This window comes from Schistocerca gregaria, chromosome 8 (genome assembly GCF_023897955.1).
Source record: "Schistocerca gregaria isolate iqSchGreg1 chromosome 8, iqSchGreg1.2, whole genome shotgun sequence".
In the NCBI taxonomy this organism is placed as follows: Eukaryota; Metazoa; Arthropoda; class Insecta; order Orthoptera; family Acrididae; genus Schistocerca; species Schistocerca gregaria.
Window position 1 is genome coordinate 212,331,568 of NC_064927.1, and position 14,165 is coordinate 212,345,732.

A 14,165-nucleotide genomic window follows, 5' to 3' on the forward strand; every position below is an offset into this window, starting at 1 on the left:
CACGCTTCGTATTTAGAACGCCTGTAACGACGTTGGTTGTCACCACATGGGGCCGCTGTTGTAATGCATCAGTATTGTTCTGTATGTACAGTATGATGGGTTCCTTTATGTTTTTGAATAATGTAAACGCCTAATGTTTAAGTGTTAATACAAAAATTGCAGTTAGATCAAAAATGAATGTTTCGTTGTTTCCTTTCGAATTGTTAGGTAATAATTGTACTGCGTCATATCTAATTTAATTCAAATGGTTAAAATGGCTCTGAGCAGTATGGGACTCAACATCTTATGTCATAAGTCCCCTATCACGTAGAGCTACTTAAACCTAACTAACCTAAAGTCATCACACACGCCCATGCCCGAGGCAGGATTCGAACCTGCGACCGCAGCAGTCCCGCGGTTCCGGACTGCAGCGCCAGAACCGCACGGCTACCGCGGCTGGCATCTAATTTAATTCATCAGGCAGAAGGGGACGAGTTAAACACCTGATGTGAAATCATAGTAGAAGTGAAATGGTGTACTTTCAGACATGGATTTGTATTCAGAATATTATGTACTCGTCCTCTCTACAAATTAGAGCTCTGTAGGGGGAATTTACGAACACCCAGGGTATGGAATCGGCACAGTAAGTTGGGTAGACGGCGGGACACGGCAGAATGAAAGAAAGGAGCTGTCGCCTGAATATGGCATTGTTATGTGCTGAGTTTTTTTATGTTGCTCACCCCAGTAGGCAAAAATGTAAGTTCGTTCCAAATTTACATTAAAAAATTTCGTTTGTTCAAGATCGTATACCTATGAAAGTTCTTCCCTGACTGCTTCCAAATTTTCAATCTACGTTCTAATACAATATGCGTATGTTTTTATATTGGCCATTATCTATTTTAATATGTCTAATATACACTCTAAATAATGCTCCGAAAGTTTTCATTTGGACAGAGATCCGGCGGCCTTGCTGACCAACATAGGATTTGATATGGAATCTTATTGACTGCAGTAGAGTTGGCTTCATTGATATTCTCCGCTTTGAATTGAGACCTGACGACCAGCTAATACGTGTGTGGCGACTCCCTGGGCAACGATAGGATCAAACCTTACTGTCGCCCACTATACGACGATCATCTGGGGTGGGATTTGTCTTCATAGCAGGACACCTTCGGTCGTCATTCACGGTACTCTAACGACACAGCGGTACGTCGATGGTATTCTACGCCTCGTTTTGTTGTCCTTCGTGGCAGTCGACCCTGGGCTTACATTTCAGCACGATACTGCCCGCTCGCACTCGGCAAGGATTTCTAATGCTTGCCTTCATGCTTGCAAAACCCAACTTTGCCAAAGTAGATCACCAAATCTGTCCCAAATTGAGCACGTTTGTTGCATTATGGGCAGGTCGCTCCAACCACCTCGGGATTTTGAAGCCAGTTGGAAAGAATTTGGAACGCTACCCCTTTAGAATGACTTCCAACAACTCGTTCAATGAATGCCAAGCCGAACAACTGCTGGAATAGTGTGTGAGGTGGACCAACGGATTATTGACTTTCCCCAACTGCGAAGCTCTCTCTTTTTGGTAAATGATCCATCTTTTTCCGAAATCGTGACAATTTGTTTGTTCACGTACATCAGATCTACAGATTTCCTACCCATTCCGATAATTCCTTCATGGTGCTGTGTTTTTTTTATGTCAGAATATATAAATAAATATGTAATACGTAAAGGAGATATTTTGTCACCAAAAATATTCTTTACTTCAAACCATTCCACAATTCTCTAATGAACATTCGGACAGACGTAGGCCGTATATTGTAATGTATAAAATATATAATATATATATGTGATATGTAAATGTGGAATATTTTTGCCAAAAATTTTAAAAATTATTCGACCGATTAACTACCAATTATCACACATTACTGCATTGTTTGGACACATGTAGGTTACATAACATATTTGGAGGTAGGGGTGTAAATGTGGAAACCCAGTTTGTTTTTGCTGTGTGAAAGAAACGTTTACTTCTCTTTCAGCAAAGCTAATTCATAATGTTTTAGCAATGAATGTAATATTATGACAGGGTTCGGTCTTAGGTCCTTTACTGTTCTTGATATACATTAATGACTTACCATTCCACATTGATGAAGATGCAAAGTTAGTTCTTTTTGCTGATGATACAAGTATAGTAATAACATCCAAAAACCAAGAACTAAGTGATGTAATTGTAAATGATGTTTTCCACAAAATTGTTAAGTGGTTCTCAGCAAACGGACTCTCTTTAAATTTTGATAAAACACAGTATATACAGTTCCGTACAGTAAATGGCACAACTCCAGTAATAAATATAGAATTTGAACAGAAGTCTGTAGCTAAGGTAGAATTTTCAAAATTTTTAGGTGTGTCCATTGATGAGAGGTTAAACTGGAAGCAACACATTGATGGTCTGCTGAAACGTCTGAATTCAGCTACGTATGCTATTAGGGTTATTGCAAATTTTGGTGATAAGAATCTCAGTAAATTAGCTTACTATGCCTACTTTCATTCACTGCTTTCGTATGGCATCATATTCTGGGGTAATTCATCGTTGAGTAGAAAAGTATTCATTGCACAAAAACGTGTAATCAGAATAATTGCTGGAGCCCACCCACGGTCATCCTGCAGACATCTATTTAAGGATCTAGGGATCCTCACAGTAACCTCACAGTATATATATTCCCTTATGAAATTTGTTGATAATAATCCAACCCAATTCAAAAGTAATAGCAGTGTGCATACCTATAACACCAGGAGAAAGGATGATCTTCACTATGCAGGGTTAAATCTGACTTTGGCACAGAAAGGGGTAAATTATGCTGCCACAAAAGTCTTTGGGCACCTACCAAACAGCATCAAAAGCCTGACAGATAGCCAACTAACATTTAAAAATAAATTAAAAGAATTTCTAGATGACAACTCCTTCTACTCATTGGCTGAATTTTTAGATATAAAGTAAGTAAAAAAAAAAAAAAAAAAAAAAAAAACTTAATCATTAGTGTCATGCAATATTTTGTGTAATGTAATTTCTTGTACAGACATCTTTTATTAACCTGACACGTTCCACATCATTACGAAGTGTCGTATTCATGATCTATGGAACAAGTATTAATCTAATCTAATCTAATCTCTAATCATACAAAAGCTAAATAACTTAAAAATTTGGAAAAAGTAATTTCTGCTCGCACAACAACTCATTAATTTTTCAAGAAGTTCGGGTAATGTGGAAACGCCTTAAAATTGTGGGCAACTGACTACTTCAAACGGAAACTATTAAAAATGTTAGACACTATTTTATTTTATGTTAAATTTAATTTAGACAAAAATATTTTTAAACTTAACTCTAATAGAAAAATGCTTCATAAGCGAAGTTCACTTGCAAAAATCGCATATGTAAATATCTCCTTCAATTCCGGCACACACTCCTCACACACTACACACATAATCCACAATTCTCCCCGAATGTCTCTGGAAAATGCGCCTCCACAAAAAATCCAAATGGCATCTTCCTCAGTAGGTTTTTCTCTCCCAACTGGGAAATCCAAATCTCACTCGCCTGAAGAGACAGTTGGTGCATTAGGGTCTTCATTTGAATCGTCAGATAACTTTAGCTGTTTTTTGCATGGTTTTATAGGAGGAGCTTCATGTTTTTTCTTTCTTTTGGCAAGTGCCTTAGGAAGCTTCTGTTTACCCTTCAGTAGGGAGTCTTCAAGGCACGTTCTTATAAGGCAAAGATATCAAAACAAACACACACACACGCATACACACACACACACACACACACACACACACACACACACACACAAACACACAGACACACTCACACTCATATTTAGAATATTGGTACAGACTCCGGATATGCAGTAACAATGAACTGTGCTCAAGCTCAGAGACAGGGCGAATCGAAGCGGAACATAGGGGGCTGAGGAAACGGACATAGAGAGAGAAAAGTTAAGATGGAAAGAGGCAAGGAGGGGTGGTGATGGTGAGACAGGGGGAAAGAGGGGGAAACGAACAGAGAGAGGTAGATGGCGAGACGGAAGGGAGAAGCTTACTAGACCTATACCCAATTCCTTACATATTATAAACATGTGCTATATCTTTTCTTTCCATTTAAGCAAATTGGGCCACAGCCACAAGTGGCCGGGAACAGCTAGTAAAAATATAAACATAAAGGAATCCCCTTGCTTCATCTCTCCCTTCAACAGGGCTGCTACAGATGGGCACGAACAGCAGACGGCGGCAAGCAGAGGGGAAGAGGGTGACCTTATACTCCCTATTCGGGACACTGCCGCTTGCAGGTGAGCATCGCCCTGGTGGACGTGGCGGGCAGCAGGACCCTGGTGCACGTGCAGAGGCACGACTCCCAGGCCGGGGGAAGCCCCGCACGCAGGACGCAGGGAGCGCCTGCCACAGCGGTCGGCGCCCGGCCAACGGGTGGGGCGCCAGGCGTCGGGGGCCGAATCCCAGCTGACATCCCAGCCGTGACGTCAACGACGACGTCGACGACTACATCGACAACGTCAACTCCCGCGGCCGACATACCAGTAGAGCGCAGTGACGCCGTGCTGCTTCGCAGGTCGTCTCACCAGAGGCCTAAGCACGCACTCAGCAGGTACGCGAGACTCGTCCACTGGTTCGCTTGTTATTTTCGTACCCCTGAGATGACGTTCGCAATATCGCTCTACGGTGTAAAAATAACTTAACTTCTTTCTAAAAATCATAGCCTATCTTATTTTACTGAATACACGGCGACTAGCGATCATTTTACACGAAAGTTTTTGTAATCATGTTTACACAGCACATGTAATGTTTCTACGAGCATCACAAAGTTATAATTATATCACCTTAAAGAAGTGTCAAGCTGTGGTCATGAAATTTGGTGATGATTTTAATTTTTCTCTACATATTGACTCTTCTGTGTGGCACATTTTTCCCAACGATGTACGTCTTTCTTGGCCCCTTTTTATGAGGGTCTGCATTATGGTTGTTCAGGAATCGTTCCACACGGAAAACATCTACCAGTATTTCTGCATATGCCGGCTACACAATGACTTCTTCATCTGAGGAAAGTGAAAGAAGTCATCGGGTACCACGTCAGGAGATCACGAGAAATGAGCAGCAATTGTATAAGCCAAGGAAGAAGTATGTTCTACTATTTCATCGTCACTCCGAGGATTAGTCCAGTCCTGAAGGCAATAGATTTATACTCAACTGTTAACATCCTAGACCTAAAATGAATATTTTCCATGAGGTTTACTGCCTTATCACCTAAAGATCCCTTTTGTAGTCAGGGTAGTAGTGTCCTTTGCCAATTAACCCCAGAGAGGGCGGGTTGGCACATTCGCCGCCTCTGACCCCTTCTGTGCCATAGGTACCATTGTTGTGCTCATTCTAAACCCCAGGCACGGGTTCCACGTTATACCCCATGAGACTGACCCCTGTTTGAACTTACCCATACTTTCACAGTGACCTATTGACGTGAAGGATGTCCATGTCTGCAATGTGGATACGTCAGGAAAGATTTGCTGTTGTGGAGTATAGGGAAGGTGTCCCTACCTACTTCGAATTAGGTTAGTGGTTACCTGTGATGCCAGAACCAAAGGCAAAATGAAACAAAATTCGATAGGCCAACTAAAAAGCGTGTGCTACTATTTACTGTCCAGAATGAACTGCAGCGTTGTTGTGGAACAAATGCATGCATGTGAAGAGCTTCCCACGTCAGTATGTCTTGGCAGCCTTCCGTATCCTCCCCACTATATTTCGGAAGTGTGTTTTCTGGCGAATTGCTCCTTTCAGCATAATATGTTTGGCACCTCACTGTGGTTTTCCCAAAAACTATAAGAATCATGTTTCTAGACGAGGATCTTCGCATTGTTTGTCGATGGTAAATCTATTACTCTCTGCTGGTTGTCTTGCTCCTTTTGGGATCAGAGTGGTATACCTAGAACTTGTCCATGGAGAACAAGCAGCTAAGGAAGTCATTTGGATTGGTCAGACACAGCTGCAGCATGTCCGCTGCGGCCTCGGTTTGGTCGGTTTTTCGAATATGTGTGTGCTGTGGCGGTAATCAGCGCGTGTCGATATTCGTCATATTCAAAATGTCGGGCGAGATGTTTAAAACTGATCCGTGACTGATTTTTACTCGTTACAGCCTGCCGGAGTTGCCGAGTGGTTGTAGGCGCTACAGTCTGGAACCGCGAGGCCGCTACGGTCGCAGGTTCGAATCCTGCCGCGGGCGCGGATGTGTGTGATGTCCTTAGGTTAGTTAGGTTTAAGTAGTTCTAAGTTCTAGGGGACTGATGACCTCAGAAGATACGTCCCATAGTGCTCAGAGCCATTTGAACCATTTTACTCGTTACACTATCGTCTTGACTGTGATACGCCAGTCTTCGAGATCGTCGGCCTCCACTTCTCTAGCCACTCCCTGTTCTTCACAGAAGAGACATGCTGTACCACTTTGTTTCTTATTATTCATACTGGTCTCACCAAACTGGAGAATTCTGTACCACCTAAATACTAGAATGAGATATTCACTCTGCAGCGGAGTGTGCGCTGATATGAAACTTCCTGGCAGATTAAAACTGTGTGCCCGACCGAGACTCTAACACTCCGCTGCAGAGTGAAAATCTCATTCTGGAAACATCCCCCAAGCTGTGGCTAAGCTGTGTCTCCGCAATATCCTTTCTTTCAGGAGTGCTAGCTCTGCAAGGTTCGCAGGGAAACCTCTGTAAAGTTTGGAAGGTAGGAGACGAGATACTGGCAGAAGTAAGGCTGTGAGGACCGGGCGTGAGTCGTGCTTCGGTTGCTCAGATGCTAGAGCACTTGTTCGCGAAAGGTCCCGAGTTCGAGTCTCGGTCGGGCACACAGTTTTAATCTGCCAGGAAGTTTCAACTCCGCTTTGATTTACCAAAACATTGGAAGAATAGGACCTCTTCCCAGATCCCTGCCATAGACGTTGACGATATTGTATAGAACTGTGATTCGTCGTTGAACACAATGCTGCGCCATTGATCTGCAATCCGTGCTTTCAGGTAACGGCAGTATTCCAAACACAGATGTTTGTCATGTTGTGATAATGGCATTCTACGCACGACTCACGTCTCATTGATAAGAGTCCAGGCCCCAACTGAGGCCAAGGAGGACGACATAAAAGACGAATTCTATGACTCCTTAGACCAGATGTAGTCCAGATTGCCGCAGTATGACATCAGAAATGTGCTCGGAGACTTAAATGCCAAAATAGGACAAGGACAGCAATGGAAACCATGTACAGGCATGTTCATCCATTAATGCAAATCAAAGTATAATAGTATAAGTCTTATGAACACCACAGGTAGAAAAATGAAAATAGCAAATATATCATTACGCCATAAAGACATACATAAAGCAATATAGACCTCATCGGATCAATTAACTGGGAAATAAATACACCAAGTTTTGATAGACAGAAAACATAAAAAGGCAATAACAGATGTTAGGACAATGAGAGCCACTGAGATACGGTCAGACCATTCCCTAATGCTAATAAAGACGAAGCAATCATTACCAAAACCACCAAATAAGAATAACAATGGTAAAAGATCCCAAAAAGTAGATGTGAGTAAGCTAGAAGATGAGGTGGTGAATAAACAGTTTAAGATTGAGCTTAAAAATAGATTCCCTGAATTAGAGAATGACAACAATAAAAAAGAAGATATCAACACAAAATAGAAGAAGATGACAACAGTTATGAGGGAGCAGTGTATGAAGTACTAGGAGATAATAATAATAGTAATATAAAGCGCAAGTCGTAGTTCAGTACTTTACAAGTACGACACAACATGTGGTTCATGCACGATGGAGCTCCTGCACATTTCAGTCGAAGTGTTCGTACGCTTCACAACAACAGATTCGGTGACCGATGGATTGGTAGAGGCGGACAAATTTCATGGCCTACACGCTCTCCTGACCTCAACCCTCCTGACTTTCATTTATGTGAGCATTTGAAAGCTTTTGTCTACGCAACCCCGGTACTAAAGGTAGAGACTCTTCGTGCTCGTATTGTGGACGGCTGTAATACAATACGTCATTCACCAGTGCTGCATCAGCGCATCAGGGATTCCATGCGACGGAGGATGGATGCACGTATCCTCGCTAACGGAGGACATTTTAAACATTTCCTGTAACAAAGTGTTTGACGTCACGCTGGTACCTTCTGTTGCTGTGTTTTTCCATTTCATGATTAATGTGATTTGAAGAGAAGTCATAAAATGAGGTGTAACATGGAAAGTAAGCGTTTCCGGACACATGCCCACATAACATATTTTCTTTCTTTGTGCGTGAGGAATGTTTCCTGAAAGTTTGGCCGTACCTTTTTGTAACACCCTGTATAAACAGGTAGAGAAAGCTGAGGAGCACTATAACCAGATCAACAGTAAACAGTTTTACAGGACAATTAATAGCTGTAGAAAAGACTAGAGAGCTAATTCTGTGATAATGAAGGACGAGAATGGAAAACTGATCACAACGAATGAAGGAAATTTAGAGAAATGGAGGAAGTGCTTCTAACAACTGCTGAACAACCCAGTAGATACTTACAACAATGAAAACAAGGCAGAAAACAATCAGAACGTACAACCATTAGTCGAAGAACCAACTCTAATGGAGGTGAATGATTCACTAAAAAGACTAAAAAAAGGGAAGGCTCCTGGCATGGACATTATATCAGCAGAGATGATCAAAGAAGGGGGAGAGAAGATACATGAATGGTTAGACAAACTGATAAACGAGGTATGTCGAATAGAAGTAATGCCGAAGGAATGGAAAACTACTGCTCTGTGTTCCATATACAAGAAAGAAGACAAAATGCTGACACAGAACTGCAGAGGGATATCTCTCCTATGCACATGCTATAAAGTAATATCAAGAATTATACAGAACAGGCTCAACCCATACATTGAGGAAATATTAGACACAGCACAAGCAGGGGTCAGAAAAGGTAAACCAACAATCGATCAAATATTCACACTAAGACCAATATTAGATAAGAACTGGGACCACATTTTGCCTGTTTACAGATTTCAACAAAGCATATGACAGCATAATAAGAGAGGAAATGTGGAGAATAATGGCAGAGTATGGGATACCTGAAAATCTGATAAAGCTAACTAAACTGCAGGAGATGGAATCAAAGCTTAAAGTAGGGAAAGTCAGGAGGAGTTCTCAGAGGTATCTGAAGTAAAAACATGAGTGAGACAGGGAGATATTATATCACAAACCCTGTTCAATTTGGCCCTCAACAATACCCTCAGCAAAGTAACATGTGAAAGTGCCGGAGCCATCATAGGAAATAAGATAAATGTCCTGGTTTTGCGGATGATATTGTGAGAACCCCCCCCCCCCCCCCCCCCCCGCTCCCCACATAAACCATGGACCTTGCCGTAGGTGGGGAGGCTTGCGTGCCTCAGCCGTGATGTAGGTGCAACCGCGACGGAGGGGTATTTGTTGAGAGGCCGGACAAACGTGGGTTTCCTGAAGAGGGGCAGCAGCCTTTTCAGTAGTTTCAGGGCAATAGTCTGGATGATTGAATGATCTGGCCTTGTAACACTAACCAAAACGGCCTTGCTGTGCTGGTACTGCGAACGGCAAGGGGAAACTACAGCCGTAATTTATCCCGAGGGCATGCAGTTTTACAGTATGGTTAAGTGATGATGGCGTCCTCTTGGGTAAAATATTCCGGAGGTAAAATAGTCCCCCATTCGGATCTCTGGGCGGGGACTATTCAAGAGGACGTCGATATCAGGAGAAAGAAAACTAGCGTTATACGGATCGGAGCGTGGAATGTCAGATCCCTTAATCGGGCAGGTAGGTTAGAAAATTTAAAAGGGGAAATTGATAGGTTAAAGTAACATATAGTGGGAATTAGTGAAGTTCGGTGTCAGGAAGAACAAAACTTGCGGTCAGGTAAATACAGGGTTATAAATACTAAATCAAAGAGGGGTAATGCAGGAGCAGGTTTAATAATGAATAGGAAAATAGGAATGCGGGTAAGCTACTACAAACAGCATAGTGAACGCATTATTGTGGCCAAGATAGATACAAAGCCAACTCCTATCACAGTAGTACAAGTTTATATGCCAACTAGCTCCGCAGATGATGAAGAAATTGATGAAATGTATGATGAGACAAAAGAAATTATTCAGATAGTGAAGGGAGACGAAAATTTAATAGTGATTGGTGACTGGAATTCGATACTAGGGAAAGGGGGAGAGGGAAACGTAGTAGGTGAATGTGGATTGGAGAGAAGAAATGAAAGAGGAAGCCGCCTGGTAGAATTCTGTACAGCACATAACTTAATCGTAGCTAACACTTGGTTCAAAAATCACGAAAGAAGGTTGTATACATGAGAGAAGCCTAGAGATACTGGAAGGTCTCAGATAGGTTATATAAATTTAAGACAGAAATTCAGGAAGCAGGTTTTAAATTGTAAGACATTTCCAGGGCAGATGTGGACACTGACCACATTCTATTGGTTATGGACTGTAGATTAAAACTGAAGAAACTGCTAAAAGATTGGAATTTAAGGAGATGAGACCCGGATAAATTGAAGGAACCAGAGGTTGTACAGAGTTTCAGGGAGAGCAAGGGGAACAATAGACAGGAATGGGGGAAAGGAATACAGTACAAGAAGAATGGGTAGCTCTGAGGGATGATGTAGTGAAGGCAACAGAGGATCAAGTAGGAAAAAATACACTTGCTAGTACAAATCCTTGGGTAACAGAAGAGATATTGAATTTAATTGATGAAAGGAGAGAATATAAAACTGTAGCAAATGAACCAGGCAAGAAGGAATTCAAACGTCTCAAAAATGAGATCGACAGGAAGTGCAAAATGGCTGAGCAGGGATGGCTAGAGGATAAATGTAAGGATGTAGAGGCTTGTCTCACTAGGGGTAAGATAGATACTGCCTACAGGAAAATTAAAGAGACCTTTGAAGAAAAGAGAACCACTTGCATGAATATCAGAAGGTCAGGTGGAAACCCAGTTCTAAGCAAAGAAGGGAAAGCAGAAAGGTGGAACGAGTATATAGAGGGCGATGTTCTTGAGGACAGTATTATGGAAGAGTATGTAGATGAAGATGAAGTAGGAGATATGATACTGCGTGAAGAGTTTGACAGAGCACTGAAAGACCTAAGTCGAAACAAGGCCCCGGGAGTAGACAACATTCTATTAGAACAACTGACAGCCTTGGGAGAGCCAGGCCTAACAAAACTCTTCCTTGTTGTGAGCACGATGTATGAGACAGGCGAAATACCTTCAGACTTCAAGAAGAATATAATAATTCCAATCACAAAGAAAGCTCGTGTTGATAGATGTGAAACGTACCGAACTATCAGTTAACAGTCACGGCTGCAAAATGCTAACACGAATTCTTTACAGACGAATGGAAAAACTGATAGAAGCCGACTTCGGGGAAGATCAGTTTGGATTCCGTAGAAATGTTAGAACACGTGAGGCAATACTGACCCTACGACGTGTCCTAGAAAATAGATTAAGGAAAGAGAAACCTAAGTTTTTAGCATTTGTAGACTTAGAGAAAGCTTTTGACAATGTTGCCTGAAATACTCTCTTTCAAATTCTGAGGGTGGCAGGGGTAAAATACAGGGAGCGAAAGGCTATTTACAATTTGTGCAGAAACCAGATGGCAGTTATAAGAGTCGAGGGACATGAAAGGGAAGCAGTGGTTGGGAAGGGAGTGAGACAGGGTTGTAGTTACTCCCCGATGTTATTCAGTCTGTATACAGACTACAGCAAGCACTGATGGAAACAAAAGAAAAATTCGGAGTAGGCTTTAAAATCTATGGAGAAGAAATAAAAACTTTGAGGTTCGCCGATGACATCGTAATTCTGTCAGAGATAGCAAAGGACTCGGAAGAGCAGTTGAATGGAATGGATAGTGTCTTGAAATGAGGATATAAGATGAAGCTCAACAGGAGCAAAACGAGGATAATGGAATGTAGTCGAATTAAATCGGGTGATGCTGCAGGAATTGGATTAGGAAGTGAGACGCTTAAAGTAGTAAATGTGTTTTGCTATTTGAGGAGCCAAATAACTGATGGTGGTCGAAGTAGAGATGATATAAAATGTAGACTGGCAAAAGCAAGGAAAGCGTTTCTGAAGAAGAGAAATTTGTTAACATCGAGTATAGATTTAAGTGTCGTGAAACGTGGACGATAAATAGTTTACACAAGAAGAGAAAGAAACTTTTCAAATGTGGTGCTACAGAATAATGCTGAAAATTATAATGGTAGATCACATAACTAATGAAGAGGGATTGTATAGAATTGGAGGAATGAGAAATTTGTGGCAGAACTTAACTAGAAGAAGGGATCGGTTGGTAGAGCATATTCTGAGGCATCAAGGGATCACCAATTTAGCATTGGAGGGCAGCGTGGAGGGTAAAAATCGTAGAGGGAGACTAAGAGATGAATACACTAAACAGATACAGAAGGTGTCGGTTGCAGTAGGTACTATCAGATAAGGAAGGTTGCACGGGATAGAGTAGCATGGAGAGCTGCATCAAACCGTTCTCTGGACTGATGACCACAGTCGGCCAGAGTGGCTGAGCGGTTCTAGGCGCTACATTCTGGAACCGCGCTACCGCTATGGTCGCAGGTTCGACTCCTGCCTCGGGCATGGATATATGTGATGTCCTTAGGTTAGTTAGGTTTAAGAAGTTCTAAGTTCTAGGGAACTGATGACCTCAGAAGTGAAGTCCCATAGTGCTCAGAGCCATTTGAACCATTTTTGAAGACCACAACAACAGAAAAGGACATGTAAGACCTCGAGAAAATGGAGCTTGTGCTAATGGAAGAAGCTAAGATATTAGGTCTAAGTATAAATGAAAGTAGAACAAAGTTCATGGTAGTAGGAAGAAGAGCTTCTTTACGACCAAACCACCAACGGTAAAAATCGTAAATCTACCAATACAGAAGACAGACACATTCACGTACCTAGGTGCCAACATCAACCAGTGAAAGAAAATGCACAGTGGAGAATAAGAAAAAACAGAGGGCAATTATACACACTGGCTGACGTCGTAGCGAGTGTGGAAATTAAGAGATTAAGATGGTACGGACATGTGAGGAGGAGAAGGGAGAACACGGTAATAAAGGCTGTATTGGATGGAGAAGCTGAAGGAAAGAGACAAGTGGGACGGCCGAGAGTGACATGGAAGGATAATACGATGGGAGGCATGCAGATATTGGGTCTGGGAGATGAAGATGCAGATGACAGGAAAGTGTGGAAGCTGGACTGAGCGAAGCCAAGGACTGGTTGCGGTTTGTGTGGCCAGTATAAGTAAGTAAGTACATTACTGTATCAACTGGGTACCAAACTCATTTTAGCTACTGTTGCGGCGTGCTGCTGCGCTATTGGTCGGGTATTTCACTTTGCACTGAACTCCAGACTTCTACTTGAAAAGTAAAAATCTAAGTAGGTAATTTTATTTTATTTTTGAGGTGGCAGTTAAAGCTTTAAACTCACAATGAGAAGCTTTGTTAGGTGAAAAGGTATTTCGTGACTCAATGCTTTTGTTATATTAATGCATCTACACTATTTAAGGAACTAATTGATGATTTTGTCAGTCTTAAACTATTAAATTTTTTCATTATACACTAATATTAAAATGAAAACAATAACTTTCATGTTACGTAATATTAATGGTTGTCTCAGTCACTTTCCAGAGTTTTAGTTGTAACTCTGAAACAAAAGAGCATTACCAAGCAAACTATTACTTGGGTGTCTTAGTGCATCTGAATTCCATTTGGTGTATGGATTTGGTAAAGCTATGACTGTGGCACTTGCATAATCGCATGGTTTCCAGGTGGTGGACAAGAACGTGGCAGCAGGGTTCATCTTGGTAAAGTATACAATGGCAATATCTCCGACACCGTCATGACTTAGACCCAACTTTGAGTGATTTTGAAGCAGTAGTTGTACCACTTGGAACAAAGTGTGCCACAGTAGTAATATATCAGTCTCTTCCCTCTACCCGAAGTGTTATATCAAATTCACTCTGGACGTTTCCTTACTTTCGATTACACATCACACAGTCTTCGATCTGCAGATGAAATAATTTATTAGCAGCTTTCATTTCTGTTAAGTAA

The 14,165-nt window shown here is 41.7% G+C and overlaps 1 protein-coding gene across 1 annotated transcript in view; it reads left to right on the forward strand.

Moving 5' to 3' along the window:
* The window catches only part of LOC126284403 (uncharacterized), a 297,854-nt gene that overhangs the window by 174,577 nt on the left and 109,112 nt on the right, over positions 1-14,165 (forward strand). Inside the window, exon 3 of the mRNA XM_049983308.1 lies at positions 4,317-4,630. Coding sequence (XP_049839265.1) covers positions 4,317-4,630 — 314 coding nt within the window. The remainder of the gene's footprint in view (positions 1-4,316; positions 4,631-14,165) is intronic.